Here is a 19,326-nt window from a genome sequence, read left to right as displayed (position 1 = left end):
AATGTGGGAGGAAGCCAGAGTACCGGAAGAGAACCCACGCATGCTCAGGGAGAACATGCAAACTCCACATAGAAAGATCCCCGGCAGCCTATTGTATTCTTTCCATTTCAAATAGAAAACATAAATATGTTGAATGGAAGTTAGTAAGGAATCAAAATAAAATCATATTATAAACCTTTATTTATAAAACTGCAGTTTCTCGGAGTAACTCCCTTATAATCACATTTAAACTTGATGATTTGGGAACAAAATATCGAACAAAAAGTATAGGCAGACTGATGAGCTTTAAACAAATAAGAAAAACATATTTTCTGTTTGGAAAAAAAGCTTGTTTCATTTCTCAATTCGATCCACACAAAGCAAAACAGATCCCATCCCTGTTTTATTTTACTATCTAAGAAATAAAAATAATAAAATAATACATTTTCATATACCCCTTGCAATGCACTTGCTGACCACTAGGTGTAGGCGTACCCCTGGTTGGGAAACACTGCCCTAAGGGACGATGCTCTACAGGCTGGGAGCAGCTGTGCTATTTCATTAGATGAGCTGAAATCCTGCAATTTGGTATTGGATATCTAATCGACTTGTATTTTATGGTCCGTCTAGATCCACTTTCTTTGTTCTTGTTGTTTGTTTGTTTTTTACACATCGACTCTTAAGGCCAACTATAATATATATCCTGAGTTTCTTTATGATGGTTAAAAAGAACTGATCTAATGAAAGACAGCTGTTAGCCCTTTAACCTAACAACTGCTTTTGCCACCAAACAAGTTTTATCAAGAGGTTGTAACTAAAAGCCATTCATGCCATAGGGGCGGACATGTGGCTGCTTCTTATTTGAAGATTTTTCTTTCAATCTGTCATATCGGCAGAGTTTTTATACATAAACGCACTGTTTCATATTATCTATGTTAGATTAAAGTCCAACCATGTTGTGCTGGTTGAGGTTCTGTGAAGTTATATTCTGGTATTTATAATAATACTCAAGGTAGGAAGAGTATGGAGTGAATTAGGCTTGTCCCGATCCGATCCACGTATCGGATCGGACGCCGATATTGGCAAAAAAATGCGTATCGGCAAAGCATGTAAAAATGCCGATCCAGACTGCCGATCCAGTTTAAAAAAAAAAAATCCGGTCCGTATTTTCCAGTTTCGCCGATTGAAACAATCCATTCCACTATTTTGCGCCAGTGTTCCCCGAATCCGGTCCGTATTTTCCAGTTTCGCCGATTGAAACAATCCATTCCACTATTTTGCGCCAGTGTTCCCCGAATCCGGTCCGTATTTTCCAGAACACCTTCAAAACACCCACACGTCTTTTTGGGTCTGTCTCCTGGCCTAACCATTAAAACAGGTGAATTGGAAGATAGCGGGAAAATGTCAGCCGTGTGGGATTATTTTATCCTGCATGATGTGTAGATGGAGACTAGGTGTGGAGGAGATTGGGGAGTATAAGGCATTTTTGTGTAACTATTATTTGCACTGATTTTTTTTTAAGCACTATCTTTTTTCAAGAGTAGAGTCCTGATTCTAAGTTAATAGACTATTTTCCACTCTTGTCTGTTTTGCATTTTTATTAAAACTTACAGTAATATAGCACCTTTAGCTGTTTACGGTTTTACTGTTCACTGTGCAATATTAGATTGCTATTCATAATTTTGTCCAGTTTGTGTTTATCTCTTAATAAACAGGTACGTTTGTTGTTTCCAATCATTGTGTTTTATTCAATCTCACCTAATTCAGCTGGCTAGATGTTATCAAGAGTACTAAAACCCTTTTCAACATGAGTCTTACAACTAAGGCTAAATACTTTAACTTAAACTTAAATACAAGCTCGGATAGGCTAGTATCGGCCAGTATCGGTATCGAATCGAAAGTCCAAAAACAATATCGGTATCGGATCGGAAGTGCAAAAACCTGGATCGGGACATCTCTAGAGTGAATATTGTTTAATTGTTATTGCAAGCAAAGAAAAAAACAGAAATAAAAAAATGCATTTTATAAAATGAAATAAAGAAAGGCAACCTAGAGATGAAACAGGATCTTAGTGTTTTTAATCAAAAAATGGTTTGATGTTAATTTTTCTGTTTTCTCAGATTTAACTTTTTGTTGTTGTTTTTGTGTTAGTTTTTCAGATTTATTTTTTGAGATTATGTGTGCCTCATAACATTCTTTTCAAACTGTTCTTTCCAAACTCACATTCTGGATGTTAACTTTTTTCTGGAGCGAGGAAAGAGGCATAATCGCAACATGAAAAGAATGCAATTCACTAAACTTAATCTAAAAAACAAATTTAAAAAAGTGAAATGTTTTTTTTTAATAACGTTTGAACAATTTTGACATGAAAATGTAGAATCTTAAAAAAATAATAATAATAATAATTTGAAAAAAAAAAATCCAAACAATACATTTCAAAAAACAGCAAAGTTACTCTGAAAAGTAATCGTTCTTCAACATTTAAGTTCTGGATTGATTTTTATTTTTATTTCCATTTACAAAACATGTTTTTTGCTTGCAGCAATAATAAAAATAAAATTCACTCCATAGAAGAGTAAATTCACTCCAGTTTGTTGGAGGTGAACCTGCTCATCAGAGGCACAGCATCTGTTTTAGCTGCTTTTTGGAATCAGCTCAAACTGATAGTGTTCTTCATATCATTGGGATATAAAGCTTTGTTATCCTAACAGTTAACTTCATAACAGCTTGTTTTGAAGTTGAGCCTTAAAATATTTGTTAGCCTGCTCGCACACTAGGCACAAAAACACCTCATTGTCCCCCTCTCCTCTCAGATGCGTTCAGTGGATCGAGTTTTCAAATTCATCGACTTGGTGTCAGAAGAGTCGTTCCAGGGGAAACCTAGAGGTAAAGGAGGTTCTAGCCTTGTCATCAACAACCCGAACGCCTACAACCACTGGCCCAACCGGGGCCAGCTGGACGTCCAGCACCTCACTGTTAAATACACAGAAGCTGGGCGAGCCGTGCTCAACGACATCTCCTTCTCCGTGGAGGGCGGCCAGAGTGTAAGTCCTAAGCCTTTAAACTCCTACAAACTTTAACATGAAATAAAAACCAAATGAACCAAACTGCTCTTCTAGACATGTGTTACATTAAGTTTTTTTTTGTGTGTGTTTAAAGACGGACCCAGCAGACATTTCGGTCCAGTCACTGAAGTATTTAAAGGGCAAATAAAATAAAATCAAATCTGTAATAGCTGATATGATTGAAATATCATTTAGGGAAACGTAAATGATACAAAACATACCAGAAACCCAGTTTTCTGACCTAAAACTTAAAACAACTGGGGGATGATGGCTCAGGGGGGTAGGATTTCGTCCAGTCGGGTTGGACAGATGGAGGTGGGGCTGCCATATAATCAGTGCCACCCTCTGACCACCAGCAGCGAGCAAGACAGACTCGGACATAGTGTGGCTTCATCCCACAAATTCATCCATCCATCCATTTTCTGACACACTTAATCCCAAGTGGGGTCATGAGGTTTGCTGGTGCCTATCTCCAGCTGTCTACGGGCAAGAGGCGGGGTTACACCGTGGACAGGTCCCCAGTCCATCAGCAACACAGAGGCAAACAGGACAAACAACCATTCACACACTCACACCTAAAGAGAATTTTAGAGAAGCCATTTAACCTAACAGTCATGTTTTTGGACTGTGGGAGGAAGCCGGAGTACCCGGAGAGAACCCACGCATGCACAGGGAGAACATGCAAACTCAATGCAGAAAGACCACGGGCTTCATTGCAATTCAGACCATTTATTTGCCAAGAATTCACAACATGTCATCATAAGTCAATCTTGCAGGATTCGCTCCTCCTGCATGATCCTCTGGCAACAGGAGATATCTGCTTGCATTGTGTCACTGACCCTACAGCAATCCCTCGGCTCACACCAAGCATGCTTGTAGCGAAAGTGGAGAGGAAAGGCTTCCTTTAATAGCAAGAAACCTCCAGCGGATATTGCTCTGCACTTAGCACTGGATTTGCTGTTACTTTGAAATCTCCACATTTCCGTATACCCTCACCCTTTTTGGGAAGCCGTACAATGGAAGTGTCCCATTCACCAGTGGTAACTGATTCATGCATGCCATTTTTGACTAAGTTGTTTGGATTTGCCTCAACCTTTGTTTGTATTGCATATGGTACACTTCTGGCTTTCAACACTGGTATGCTGTCCAGCTTTACCTTTAGTTTTACGGTAATGTCTTTCATGTATCCCAGTTCCTCACGAAAAACCTCTTTGTGTTTCTCTATGACATCTTGTGTATTACCATGGGATATATATATATATATTTTTTTTACTTCATGCCAATTCATGCATAAGCTTTTCAACCATAAACGCCCCAAGATGGAGGCGCAACTTCCCATGGTGACATACACTGGTAGCTTTGCAGTTTGATTGTTGCACTGGACATTAACAACCATGATTCCTTTCATGTGCACTTTTTGGCTTGTGTGCGCTTTGAACACAGTCTGAGGGAGGTAGGGGAAGGTCTCTCAGGTATTTTTTTATAGGTCTGATAAGACACTAGTGATGCTCTGGACCCTGTGTCAATCTGCACCTTGACTGCATGTCCCTCCAGCTCAGGTTCTGCCCAGTACCTATCAGAACTTTCTTCTACACTCATTATATATACTGTATTTATTACAGTTGCTTCTTCCTCTGATTAAGAGCTTTTATTATACTGCACATTGTGGATATGAATTTTCTTTTTAAACTTTGTATAGTCACTTTTGTTGTCTGTAGTTTTCTTATTCCTGCTTGTTCCACATGGTCTTTTTTTTCCACAGCTCCAACAATCCATTTCCTTACACCAACATCCATATGCTAAATGTCCTGTTTTAAAACATGGGCCTTGAACGCTACTTTGGTTGCTGCCAGTAGCATTAAGTTGTTGGGCTTCTTTAGTTGCTATTTCCATTGTAACGCTGATATTGATTGCTTTTTCCAGTGTTAGGTCACTTTCAGTCAGTAACTTGTGTGGCTTCATTTCTTTCCAGTCCTTCTCTTAATGTATAATTTAAGGCATCCTTAAATTCATTGTTCAGCTAATTTCCTCAAAGCTGCAACAAAGTTTGTAACATATTCCCCTTCCTTTTGATTACGTCTGTGGAACCAGAACCTCTCGGCTATTAGGAGGGGCTTGGGGAAGAAACGCTCCATTATTTCTCCATACGTTTTACTGCCAGGCTTTGCAGGCTTTAACAGCTTTTGAAGCAGGGTAAAAGTCCATGGTGCTATCACACTTTAAAAAATTGGCACTATTTTCTCCTCCTTAATGCAATTAGCTTCCACAAAATAATCAAATCGCTCTGCATAAAAGCGCTACTGCTCCACTGATTCATAAAAGGGGCCAACTGAGCCGATAATTCCCGCCATCCCACTGCCTGCTTATGCAGCAAATGTCCACTCACTCTAGGAGAATGTGAACTTTTAATTACTCAACAGTGGGTAACACATAACTTCTCCATCAACAGTGTTGACTTCTTGACGTTTTTCTCTGGCAGTTAAAATTTCCTTAATATGTCCAACAGCAAGTGTTTTAGTCCCTGCTGGTCAGGACAATTATTCTTTTCACTCTGTTAGAATAAATTAACAAAAATCGAATATTTTATATAACTTACATGCCTATATCACCATATCCGGCCAAATAAGACATTAAGTGACATAAGATAAAACTAGGAAATGAGATACAGTATAGTGGGACAATTTAGAAAAAAGTGCAACATATGTAATACTTATTCCGGTTCTTGTTTTCTGATGTAAATCATTGACTTGCAGTCAAAGAGAAAACTGAGTATCTGTTTCCTTTGGACTTTAAGTTATGTTCTTCTGGGAATAATTATAATCATTAGGAGCTTCTCAGAATGAAACCTGGTGTGTTTCAGCACTGAAACATCCTTAATGCCCTTTCTGACCGGATATAAAGACAGCTTAACCTCCCAAAAACAACCTAAATCTCAATTAATACAGCTAAGAGCTTTCTACTCAGTATGATTGCTGGTACTACCTTCATATAACAGCGTTTTCTTTTTTTATATATGCAATGACATTTTTTTCATATCTAGAAATGGTCTTGAAAGGAAATAAATGCCAAATAAAAATAAATCTCTGCTCTGTTTCTGTTTAGGTGGGTCTTCTGGGTCGAACAGGTTCTGGGAAAAGCACGCTGCTGTCGGCTCTGCTGGGCCTCACCTACACTGACGGTGAAATGTTAATCGATGGGGTTTCTTCAAGCTCCATGCCAGTGCAAACATGGAGGAAAGCCTTCGGAGTGGTGCCGCAGGTACAAAACTCCCTCCCAGATGATTCAAAAAAGAAGTTTGTTCTTTTGTTTATTATAAAAGATAATAATAATATTAATTACAAATTTATTATAATACTGTACTTCTTCTGAAGTTGTAGTTTGTTCCAGCTCTTATTGGTGAGATTTTCTTTGTGGAAGAATTTGAAACAATATGTTCTGTGTATTGCTTAAATCTAAGAATAAATAAATGAAGGACAATTGAGAAATTCCTCAATGTTTAATATTATTACCTTAAAATAAGTGAAGCTTTTTGGAGGTAATAAATCTGTAAGTCTGGAACCACTCAAAGTCTTAAATGAAAGGAGTGGATGATTCCTGGAGTTCCTGCTTTTTGTCATCTTTTAATCCAGACACCAAATTTTCCTCCTATTTTCTTTTCAATAGAAAGTGTTTATTCTAACTGGAACTTTCCGGATGAATCTGGATCCATACGGGCGTTACAGCGATGATGAGCTCTGGAGGGTGGCTGAAGAAGTGAGGCTCTTTACTGTATAATGTTAATGATACGATGGATTACGGTTCATTTATCTTATTGTGGCTCCCTCAGAGCCAGAGTTATTTAACGTTGATCTGGTGCTGAACTTTGATGGGTCCACAGGTCGGTTTAAAGTCCGTCATCGAGCAGTTCCCAGATAAGCTGGACTTTGAGCTGAAGGACGGAGGCAGTGTGCTGAGTAACGGCCACAAACAGCTGATGTGCCTCGCCCGCTCCATCCTCAGCAAGGCCCGCATTCTGCTGCTGGACGAGCCTTCCTCCTACCTGGACCCCATGTTAGTATCCGCATCAACTCTTTTATATCAACTGCTTTCATCTGTTGTTATGTAAAAACCATTCTTCTTTTTCTACAAGTGGCTAAAGTGGCTTTTCTAGGCAAACCCAGTTGTGTTTAATGTTCCGCTGTTTTCCCATCATGACCATATGTGGATAACACTATCATATTTAATTCAAAGCATCTCCTATTTAGGCCCTTAGATGTTGATACATGCTACATTACATATTGGACCTTTAATACTCTGTTTACTTACTTTCCCCCCCCCCCGGGATCAACATCCTATCATCCATCCATCCTATCAATTTGCAGTTGAAAACAAAACATCTCGCTTTCACCAGAAATGTGGGAAAGTTTATTGTTGTGTTCTAATGAGGATTTGATTAATTTTCAATATGAATACAGAAAAACATCAGTGTTGTGATTCTGACATTTAGGAGTTTGACTTAATCTGGACTCCTTTTACTTTAAATATATGATGGTTTTAGAGAAACTTCAAAGCCGATTGAACAGCTCTTTAGTTTTAGTTTTAAAGATATTCTGATGATGACCAATCTTTGCCAGCCAGCGTGGATTTCACATCGTCTCCAGGCGTTTAGCTGATTTAATCTGAAGCTAGGCTACTGTCTCAAGCTATAGCTGATATTGGGAAAAGAGGTGATTTTTTGTGTGTCTTTTAGAGAGGAGCCACTATTAAAATAAAAAAAAAACAAAAGAAAAATATTCAAAACAAATACAAAACAAGGGGTAGTGTTATTTAGCATGTTGTCTTAGAGATTCACCTGCTGCACCTCCATTATATGAGACTGGGAATTTAGGGGGAAACCCAGATATATTGCTCAGTAACACTCTCACCACTTCCTGGTTTGCGTACGCCTTGGAATGAGAAGTCTTTGAATATATATGCAATTAGAGATCATTTTAGTAAATTCAATTTGTGTAAATTTAAAACCATAAATCTCATGACACTTGACTTGCAAGACTCTATCTTCCTTGGTGAGGATGTGGTGACGGTGGAGAGTCACTTGCATTTTGTCATTGACTTAACAGCAACTCAATTAAATTCTGTTTATTTATAGCACCGATTCAAAACACATGTCACATTAAAGGCACTTTAAAGAGATAATTCAACCAGATCATACGGTCAGATTGGTTCAAAGTTTTCTATCTAAGAAAAACCAGCTGATTGCATCGACTCATTTACTTGAAAGCAATCCCACGCACTGATCATGCTTGTAGCAACAGTGGAGAGGAAGAACTCCTTTTTAACAGCAGAGCCAGGCTCAGTGCGAGCGGCCTTCATGCAGAGGGCGGTTCTGGGGTTCAAGGAGACAGAAGTAGACATACAGAAAGAAACAGAGATACAAAACATAACTGTCAACCAGCTCCACAGGTGGTCCTGTCCAGGAAACACCCAGACATATGAGCTCTGAGCCAGCCCTCCATGACGGAGAATGAAAGAGAGAACATACAGTTAGTCAGGATAAAAGCTGAGCTCATAGCTATGCCTTGGAGAGAAACAGGCCTAAGCAAAGAAAATTATAATCTAAAGGGCTGAACAGATATTCCTCTCCAATCCCTCCTAACCTGACACTTTCCATGTGGGGGAGAAATAGAGGTTTAGCTGCAGAAGTAACTCCTGCAGTGGCTTCATGTGGGAGAGAAACACAGCTGAGGATGAGGTCAAGCCTAGAAGATGATGGAGAGCACCTCCAGTTAGTCACAGTAAAAGCTCAGCCAATCGCTGTAAGAGAGTGAGATGGTTAACCAGTGAAAGACAGGACCAAGTAGATGAAGATGTGGATGGTAGCTTGCCCACTAAAGCCCCCCCATCCAAGAGGGTTTCACAGCTAAAAAGATGGAGCTATGGAGAGAGAGAACATAAAGCTAAAAGTTGATGTAGAAACTGATCAAATGCCTGAATCACCTAAACTGAGGACCACTCAGGACCACAGACGGAGCAGTAAGTCAAGAGTTCTGGTTCGTGACTCAGCACTTTCTACATAGTTGCAGACTGAAGCAGTTCTGCTTCCTTCTGCCTGTCTGTTCGTCGCCTAATAACTCAGAACACAAGTTTAGCCGTTTGACGTATAATTAAACCATTCCTGCCGATGAGCAGCTTCCCTCTGCACACCGTGGCGTTTGATCGCTTACAGGAAGCAGTCGCTCTCTGAAAGTCATTAAAAGTTTGTGTATTTTCTTGTGCTTGTGGCATCCTGCAGGATGAGGTCAGAGTGTAACACAGACCATGCGCGTCCGCCTCGTGAGCCGTTCCTGTCACTGCATATGGTGGCAATCTGGTGTGCTTACAGTAATGTTGGAGCCACCATGCAAGCAGAAACTGAACATGGGGGGAAATTAAGCTTAATATGAGCGATCTATGAGAAAGGCTTTCCTGCAGGTTGAACCGATCTGTTTGATGAAGATCATGATGATGATTTGTGTGTTTGCAGAACACTGCAGGTCCTGAGGAAGACGCTGAAGCAGTCGTTTTCCGGTTGCACCGTCATCCTATCAGAACACAAAGTGGAGCCGCTGTTGGAGTGTCAGTCCTTCCTGGTGAGTTCGAGGGAACCCAGATTCGACATCGGATGCTTTTCCATGAATTTCATCTGACCTTGGTTAATAAGTGCTGCAAAGTGAAAGTGTCTTCATTGATGTTGTGAGTTTAGACGTGTTTGTTGGCATGTTTATGATGAGGGCTCAACAAGTTGCTGGCGTGACTGTAACATGTGACAGGTGTGCCGGGTTGCATAGGAGAGCGGCGGGGCAAAAGAGAAATGGTCGATCTGTTTAAACGTTCCATTTAGTTCTCGCCTACCCTTTTTCATACAGATGATTGAGAAGAACGGCGTCAAAAGCTACGAGTCCATTCAGAAACTCATGAACGAAATGAGCCATCTGAAACAGGCCATCAGCCCGGCCGACAGGCTCCGCCTCTTCCCCACGCCCCACCGCCTGAATTCCATCAAGAGACCGCAGCCGCAGACCACCAAGATCTCCTCCCTGCCTGAAGAAGCTGAGGATGAAATCCACGACACTCGACTTTAAGAAGGAAGCAAGACTTTGATGAAGCTCTTAATCAATCATAAGCTGGTCTACGGCTGTTCCAGTGGATTTCTAATGAATCGGTTTTAATAAAATCCAATTTAAGAAGAGCAAAGGAAACAAAACCAAAACATTTCTTTTTACATTTTTTTAATTAAACATTTAAATAGTATATTTTTACTAGTTATATACATTTTTCTTTGTGTCTCTTTGCAGATGATTCTTGCACCCTTTGAAAATGAACACAAAACATTAGGCAGAACAGTTTTCCTCAAAGAACTGTGAGAGAAAAAAACTAAAGACTCAGATTTTTCTCAGAATTTCTTATAATTCTAAATAAATGTGTTAAACTTATGTTATATTTCTTAACGCTTTCAATCAATAATCCATCTCTCCTCATCCAAAAATTGACCACGGCTGGAAATAGTTCTTTGTTTTGATTTTTTAAAATAATTTGCAGAAACGTCTGCTTAGTTCCTGCATTAAATCCAGCCTAAATGTCTTTGAGAGATAAAGAGAATCAGAACCGTTCTGAAATAGAAATTTCCCCTCTTAGCATCGTACCAAACAAGGTTAGAAAACCTGCATTCATGCATGAAGCAAACATACAGCAGGGAGGGATTCAAGCTTCTGACCCAATCAGGAGTTTCTCTTTAAAAAAAAAAAAAAAAACTGGATCATGGCTCCTCCAGCTGTTCTACTGTTTTTCCTTAAAAACAAACATTTTTAGGTCTTTTAGTTTTAATTTCTCTCCCCAGTTTTACTCAGTTGGAATCTCTTTGATTCGCTCATAGAAATTTAAGTTTTTTAACATGATATCTTTTAACTCAGTGAGAATTTAACAGCCACCTGTTTTATACCACAAAATGCAGCTAGAAATAAAAAAAAAGAAGCAAAAAAGCATATTTTAACAAAGTCTTATTATCTTAGATGTAGCCAAATACTGTTTTTGATCTTGTTTTAAATTTGAGCAAGGTTGCTGTTACATTTCATCGGGTCTACATTTGAGAATGGCAACGTCTATAACGAGCAAGTAATGTCAAAGGTTCTAGCTGCTGCCCCCTAGAAAGGAGGGAACCAAATCTGATTGGCTCATAAATCTTTCTGTTATTTTACGTTGCCTTAAAGTTTTGCACTAATGGATCAGAAAGTCACATTTATCTGGTTACTTATAGCCTCATTCAGTCACATTCAACTGCTCACTTTGGTCTTAACTTTCCTCCTTCTGGTCTTTAAAATCATAAGCAAATCCAGCAGGTCCTTGCAGACCCCTTCAAAATGTGATTTCTAGCTAATAAAATGTGAGAAAAGCGGCTCTGCTTCCCTGTTTAAACGCTGCGTCACCTCTTGTGTTTTACACAGAACTGTTTTCTGATTGTGTGCGTCAGGACCTTCAATTAATCAACTGAGCTGATAGGTGGCCTCTCTGCTGTCAGCACACACACACCATCATGGCATGACGTTGTTGACTGATGCAAGGAATGAGCGATGACTCAAGCACCCCTATTTTTCTATTTGTATGCACTTTACAGACACCCTGAGGTACTCTCATCGGGAAGAAATGGGTCAGGTGGTTCAGTTCTGCACAGAATCAAATCTTTGAAGTTATTCTAACCTTAAGGTGTGAGCGTGCGCTATTAGCCAGTGTGTCCAGGCTGTTGTTCGGGTTTTTTCAGGAGAAAACAATCATTCTCTGTTTGCTTCGTGGTTGGATTCTCTTTAAAATCCAGCCAGAGTATTCCTGAAGCAGTAAGGTACCGCAGAAAGGAGACTCCTGATAAATGTCTTTTGTTGTTTTATATTGTAAATTAAAAAAACAAAACTTTTTATTATTCGTAGGAAATGGACACAAATGTCCAAATAACTGTTTGTGCTTTTGTTCAATCGGCTGTATTTGGAGTAAAATTAAATTGAATAATTTCTCAGTGGTTGTGTCTTTTATTTATTTTTTTTTTTTGTGGGGTTCAACTGTTCAACCTCAGACTGTTAATTTTTTCTTTTCTTTACATTATTACATAATTGCGTTTAACAGCAAATTGACCTTAATAGATTTTCTGGAAATATTTGGTGAATTAAACAAAGTGAAAACGCACAGAATAACTTCTCCTGTCGGCTCCTTAAAGTTATATCAAGTCTGCTGAAGATGATGAGCCAATCATGATTATTATCAGGAAGCTAAACGACTTCTGTTCACTACAGAAAGGGTTTTCAAAGAATGAAATTCCTAAATAAGAGTCAATGGCAGTCCTTCAAGTGCTGTGTGTATATATATATATATATATATATACACACACACACACACACGCTGGAAAAAATTAATATCTAGATAAGTCATATTTTCTTAAAATAAGTGCATTTGTTCCCCGATTAAGGAGGAAAAAGAGACATTTTGCCAATGGATCAAGACAATTTACACTTAAAATAAGAAAACACAATTGCATTGTCTTATTTCAAGCGCATATTATCTAATTATCTTATTTTAAAAGAAAAAATACTCATTCCATTGGTAAACTGTCTCATTTACCTACTCAAATTAAGGGTAAATAAATCCAGTGTAGGCATTTCTAAATTATCTTTCCACTGGTAAATAATACCTGCTAAAAACACCCCTCCAAAATATTTTTTCAAGAAATTTACTTATGCATTTCTAGATACGTTTTTCATTGTAGTTGAAACCAGAAAAACCTGGTGTTGATTCACCGCAAAAGCTGTTACAAAAGTAAATTACAAATCTTAAAATAAATGCATTTTCCCTTCATTTGAGCTGGTAAAAAGATTATCTGCTAATGTTTGCCTTTAAAGTGAAAATAATTAGATAATATGCACTCCATATAAGATTGGGCAGATGTTCAGATTTTAAACATGAACGATTTTATTCCATTGGCAAATTGACTTACCTCCTTAACAAAAAGGGAAATACACCTATTGCAAAGAACACAGCCTACTGTATAGCCTTAGAGTACTTCTTTCCCATTTAATACAGTTTTACAGACAAACAGAATCATATTAAACATGTGCACCATAAATCTGATACTGTGGAGACAAATTTACAGCACAGGTCTGGAAAAATAAGAACAAAAGAAAAAAAAAAGTCAAATAAGTTGAAAATATTGCTTTAGATCTTTATGATTAAATAAATTAATTACACTTTACCATAGCCAATAGTTTCTAAAAATTTTTGGTGAATTTCAAAAAATTTTTCTGAAAATTACTATTTACCTTTGGAGTAGGTAAATAGACAATCTGCCAGTGGAATTATTAGTTCCAGTTTTAGTCCATGAGGCACCCTTGACTACTTTTAAGGCTAGGCTTAAAACTTTCCTTTTTGACAAAGCTTGTAGTTGGAGTTGCTCAGGTTATCCTGATCTATCTCTCTAGTTATGCTGTTATAGGCTTAGACTGTTGGAGGACATAGGGACCCCTTTTCATCATTCTATCTTTATTCTCCCTTTCTGCATTATTTGTTAGTTCAATCTCTAACATTTTGTCTTCTCTGCTTTTTCTCATAGTTTCATTTGGTCTGTTCCTGTTTGGCTGTTACACCATCCTGGAGAGAAATATCAGCTGTGCTGCTGCCATCAAAACCTTTGCTTACAGATGTTGGAGCTTGGCCTGTTTTTCATCTTAGTCCTGTTTCTCTGACTGTGACTAACTGCATGTGCCCTCTTTTATCCTCTGACATAGGAGCTGGCTTGGAGCTCTTCTGCCTGGCTGTGTTGTTTACCGGACGGGGATTCCTGTGGAGCTGGTTACTTGTTGCATCTCTGCATCTTTTTCTGTCTGCTTCTGTCTCCTTGAACCCCAGTTGGCCTCAGCAGATGGCCGCTCATGCTATGCCTGCGTCTGCTGGAGGTTTCTTCCTGTTAAAAGGGAGTTTTTCCTCTCCACTGTCGCTACAAGCAGGCTTAGTGTGAGGAATTGCCTTTGAGTCGATGGCAGCTAGTTTTCCTTAGATAGAAAACTTTGAATCATTTTGACAGTTCGATCTGATTGGATTGTATCTGTAATATGCTTTGAGATGACGTGTTGTGAATTGGCGCTATATAAACATACTAAATTAAATAGTTTTACAGTTAAAATAAGATAACTAGATATTTTGCACTTGAAGAGACTGCAGTTGTTTTTTTCTTTATCAAAAACTTTCATTTCTTATAAAGCTCTTAAGAGTGGCTCAGGTTATCCTGAGCCATCTATATTGATGTGATGCATGGATTGGATGCAGCTGGAAAACCCATTCCATTAAGCTCTCTGCTCTTAAGCTAATCTGAGAGCCACATGAAGTTTGAGGTGTGTACTGAAGTAACTGACTAAAGAAAATCGCAGAACTCTTCGCAGTACGCTCCTCAGCATCGTCTGATCCCGCGAAGTCAGGTTATGTGCCCTACCGCTTCGTGGCTCTAAATACTAAACATTCCAATTTTCTTATGTTACAGCTGACTATGGAATATTTTGATGGAATTTTAACAACAGGATTTGTTGCACAGGTGGCTTCTTGTCACAGTCCCACTGGACTTCCCTCCCTCCTGGGAGAGAACCATTCTTTTTCATAAATGTTTATAACAAAGGTCTGCATAACAAGGTAATTGATTTTACACACCTGTGCCCATGGAAGAGGTTAAATACTTTAGCAATAAAATGAACATAAATATATCAAATTTAATTGAAACCAACACTGCACATAAACCTGGAGATAGAATTCCAGGGGCAAAACACGGTGGTGATGGTATCATGCTGTGGCCTTTATTTTCTTCACCAATCAGAAATCATTTGCAATAAAAAAAACAAAAACAACATGAATCCAGGGAAACATTTGGCATTTAAAAGATTTATTATGGCTTAAAACTGACAGAGGACATCCTGTGTTTATACAGTTCTATTACTTATTGCCACATCCCATTCACTTTGAAACAAGTGGAGGGTTTAAAACCAAACTCATCTCTACAAACACTTATGTACAAGGTTTAGTGTTCATTTTTTTATTTTTTCCTCAGCAGTTTCTTTTAAGTTTTCATCACTGTACAAGCGTAATACCACATAAAGTACACCAATCTATAGAGCATTTCGACTTACTCTTATTTACAAATATATTTGGTAAAACCCTGATTAATTTTAAACAGTATTTAAACCAACCTCGCGACTTTCTGGAGATAAAACACTTAAGGATTTCAAAATACTTCATAGCAAAAAAAAAAAAAAAAAACAAGAAAGAGAAGAAAAGAAAAGCCTGATTGTTTCCGTTGGATTTCTGCAGGGACCTTATTTCCTATGGAAGTACACTAGTTTTTTTTAAGAACACCGAAGGACTTGAAGGAGTGTTTCGGAGGCAGTTTCTGACATATTAACACTTCATAAAGCGTCTCTTCTTCCACTGGAGCTGAATACAGGCTGAAAACACTGGAATTAAGGCAACAGAGAGAGACAACCTGCTGCTTAAGCTCGTCTTCTTTATCTTTACAGTGTTTTCCTTCCTACTTATACGCATAATTCAAATACTGTAGTAGAATAAACTATGGTCCCCAAGTACACAACTGCAGTACAGTGTAATAAGTACAGATAAGTACAAGTCAACGGTCATCAGGTACCTAGTCTTTACATTGAGATGGAGGAGATGGGACAGGGGTGGGCGATGGGGGGGGTCTACTCGCTGTTGCTCTGGTGCAGATCTCTGTGGAGAATCCAGATATCTTCTCGTGAGCGGCTGCGGTCGTTCAAATGGTTGCGGTAGTAGTTGTTGTTGCTGTTGCTCGGGGGACCTTGCTTTGTTCTGCTACTGGCTGCAGTTCTGCTGACATTGGGGGGTGTCTGGGTTTGGTTGTTGTTAGTGTTGCTGCTGCAAGTCGGGGATGCTCGCGTCTGCTGCCCCCTGCTGCTTGGCACGGGGAGCTGCGACCTAGCGCGAGGGCCCGGACGACGGCTGATGCTCTGAAGGGCTGGCTGGTCGGAGCTGTGGCCCGGCTCACTGACGGCGTTCTGCAGGACAGGACACAGAACCAGATGTTGTGCAATAAGCCATGATATTAACATTGGTGGAGTTAAGTGCTTTGCTCTACTTTCTGAACTAAGAACCCCTAAGGAGGAGCTGCAGCACTCGCATACCCCTTTCCCTCATGCCGAAAAACCTGTTTAAACCAGAAAATAATTGGCTTTTAGTGGCAGTCGGAACAGCTCACTGACGTGTGTCTACCGGGGTCAGATGACTCGGCAAGGGACCAGAGTTTAAAATCGCCCTGGCTCTGATCGGCATGCTGTAGGAACACCGAAACCAAAGTTTACCCGCTAAATTACGTGACACCATTGAACACAACACACAGATGTCAACACATCGCGCTAGTTGCTTCTGATCCAACAGGTCGAAACAACTCTGTCTACATTTGATAAGACGCAGCGCTGATGATAGGGATTCAGACAGATAAAAGAGGGAAATAATAAAGATTACTGACTATCCTCTGGCTCCCGTCCATGTTGCTCTCCATTATTTACTTCACAGATTTCCATTGCACTGTTGACATCATCAACGCTCACCCAGTGTGATGGCGTCACCAGACACGCAGCTGCAGGGGGACAGAGGCCATGGAGCTTGCCAGCTAGCTGTTAGACCTGGCTTTTCGGTCAAATGGGAAAAGAGCCAAAAGCCAATTGTTTGTGGGTTACCCTGGTTTTGAAAACCCGGGTTTTTGTGTGAATGCGGCTCCAGAGACACATTGTTTATTTTCTCTCACTATTTCATCGAGAGGTTTAGATTATTTTATCTGACAGCTCAACTACAGCTCATTTATAAAATATGACCTATCAGGATCCATCCTGTTAAAAGAATCAGGATCAAGAGTAACCGGAACCAGAACGAGGGACTGGAATCAGAAAGAGCCCACCCAGAACATTTCAGAATATTGGTAAATCCCCATCATTCCTAGAAATGCTGATCATCAGAGGTTAAAGGTCTGGGAAAAGATGGGGTAAGAATTTACAATTAAACAATTTAGTTGTTTTTTTTTTTTTTCAAGATTTGCGATCATCTCAAGCGTTTTACTGTTGAGTAAAGTTTTCTAACAGAAGCTAATATCAACTGCACGTGGTCACCCTGATTGTAAGATATTTTGATCTTCTGTTTGTAAAGACTTTACCTCAGTAAGTGTTTCAATACTTTGACATTTATGTGTTTCCTGATACACTCAAGATGTTTGATATCTAAATCTGACCAAAGTCCTTTAAAATGGGTCCCATTGTGTCTGGAGCTATTAGCTTCATAAAACAAAACTAGCTAAGGGAGCTAAAAAAGAACCCTAACCCTAATTATTCCAATCTTTTTCTTAGCTGTAAGGTCGGCACCTCTGACTATAGCGAGGCCTTTGACACCGCGGCCCCTGAATGTACGTCTGTGTTTTTTGTCTTTTCCTGGATGGGCTGTAATAAAAAAAAAAAATTGTCCATGCTGCTCCAGGATGGGTGACAAATAAAGTAAACAGTGAACCATTAAGAAACAATTATCTAAACTGTTTACTACTTTAATAAAATGTTTTTTCAACTTATAATGTTTTATTTACCTCCAAGGATTTGGATTGTGAATTGGTTTGAACACATTCAAATTGTTCTAAATTAGTTTAAAAGCTAATTGGACTTAATTCCAAAAATACACTTTGGTTTCCAAAGTATAAAACTTTAGGAAACCAAGGAATCATTGTTCCTTTAATTCAGAATCATGTAATACTTTGTGTTGGTTGCATCTCATGAAACGTGCCGACCTTCGAGGTCATCTCCGGAAGGATCATTAAAACGAAAAAGGAATTTTTTTCAGTATCTCTGGACAAAAAAACACTGAGAATGTTCTCCCCCACCTCTGGTTGCTGCTGGACAGCAGTTTCCTGGTTGGACTCCTGGGCAGGCGGCGCCATACTGGGAGTGCTGGGAAAATGGATCAGGTTGTCTTTGGCCTCAGAGATCTATGGGGGAGACAAGAGAGCAGAAGGATCATCCCACGGCTGCAGCTGCGTGTCGAAACCAGCATAAAAAGCAACAGAACAGCTGATTAATGCAGATAATCAGGATCCAGTGGAAGTTTAATAACATCTGAAACAAGTCAGTAACTATTCAGCAATATCTAAGCCTCAACAATTAAAAATGTAAAAAACGAGGCAAGTGGACTTCCTGTTGAGTGTGCAGAATTAAGCGGCAGTGATTCATCTTCCCTTGCTGATATCTGACACAGTTAATCACATACGCCTCTCTCCTACATCATGTTACCAGAACAGGAGCTCATTAAACATTAATGTCAGCAGAGTGCCTCTATATTTAGAGTCCAACCACCATTTTCACTCTAAAACTTTTAAAAACATTGATTATTAACAAAGAATTACTAACAGAACATGTGACTGACCAAAGTTCACCTTAAAATATGCATCAGAAAAGCAAGGATTGAATGAAAATACCTAAAAACTGGTCTAAACTGAGACAATTACATTGTTTTTTTTCTGGTCATTTTAAACTAATGTTGCCTTTTATAGACCAGGTATTTTGGCATCTTTAATTAGAATCAAAATAACTTTATTTCTCAACCAGCAGCCGTGATTGGTCTCTGAATTGGACAATCAGGGAGTCAAATAAACATCTTTGTGTCCCTTTTGTCTCTGAGCAACAAGCTATCCCCAAACTGCTTCCACTACCCAGGACTCTCCCTGGAGACATTAGAGAGACTGAAATATAAGCAATTGTAAACATTTGCATGATTTTTTTTACAGACTAAAGCGTGAACCTTTGTTTTTGCTTTTTCCTTTCTACCCATAAATCTGACGCACAAGCAGCATCACAGGTAATCAAGTTTAAAACCATCTCATGTTTCAGCTGCACAGATGTTCAAAGAGTTAACATCACCGTCGCACTAAATCAGCTTGCAACATGGATTGTTTGTTTTAGTAACTTGCTTAAGGAGAAAAAGTGTCTTCAATGGTTTATATGATTTAATGCACTAAATAGGGCAATGCTTTATATAAGCACAGCTCTACTACTGTAGTTCTGTTGTCAGTTTTAGAAATGGAACTTAAAAGAAGTATTTTATGGCTTGCTGTTAAATATCTTTTACCATATTGAATAGAAGGAATTGTGCTATTATTAATGTTTATGTACTGCTTGCTCTTCTATTGAGGTAGTTTTTCTAATAAGTTGCATAAAATATAAGGGGTTTCTAAGAGAAA

General features: G+C 39.0%; 2 protein-coding genes across 2 annotated transcripts in view; one reads left to right on the top strand and one right to left on the bottom strand.

Moving 5' to 3' along the window:
* Positions 1–10,755, top strand: part of cftr (cystic fibrosis transmembrane conductance regulator) — a 65,324-nt gene extending 54,569 nt beyond the window's left edge. Inside the window, exons 22-27 of the mRNA XM_015372223.1 lie at positions 2,793–3,023; positions 6,147–6,302; positions 6,708–6,797; positions 6,922–7,094; positions 9,547–9,652; positions 9,929–10,755. Of these exons, the coding sequence (XP_015227709.1) occupies positions 2,793–3,023; positions 6,147–6,302; positions 6,708–6,797; positions 6,922–7,094; positions 9,547–9,652; positions 9,929–10,144 (972 nt within the window). The 3' untranslated portion in view covers positions 10,145–10,755. The remainder of the gene's footprint in view (positions 1–2,792; positions 3,024–6,146; positions 6,303–6,707; positions 6,798–6,921; positions 7,095–9,546; positions 9,653–9,928) is intronic.
* A 4,202-nt stretch (positions 10,756–14,957) lies between these two features.
* The window catches only part of cttnbp2 (cortactin binding protein 2), an 85,854-nt gene continuing 81,485 nt past the window's right edge, over positions 14,958–19,326 (bottom strand). The window contains exons 22-23 of the mRNA XM_015372238.1: positions 17,974–18,078; positions 14,958–16,111 (exon numbers count right to left, since the gene is read on the bottom strand). Coding sequence (XP_015227724.1) covers positions 15,779–16,111; positions 17,974–18,078 — 438 coding nt within the window. The 3' untranslated portion in view covers positions 14,958–15,778. The remainder of the gene's footprint in view (positions 16,112–17,973; positions 18,079–19,326) is intronic.

This window comes from Cyprinodon variegatus, unplaced genomic scaffold (genome assembly GCF_000732505.1).
Source record: "Cyprinodon variegatus isolate N-32 unplaced genomic scaffold, C_variegatus-1.0 Scaffold70, whole genome shotgun sequence".
Lineage (NCBI taxonomy): Eukaryota > Metazoa > Chordata > Actinopteri > Cyprinodontiformes > Cyprinodontidae > Cyprinodon > Cyprinodon variegatus.
Note: the sequence above shows the minus strand (reverse complement) of the source record. Positions and strands in the feature narration are given on the sequence as shown.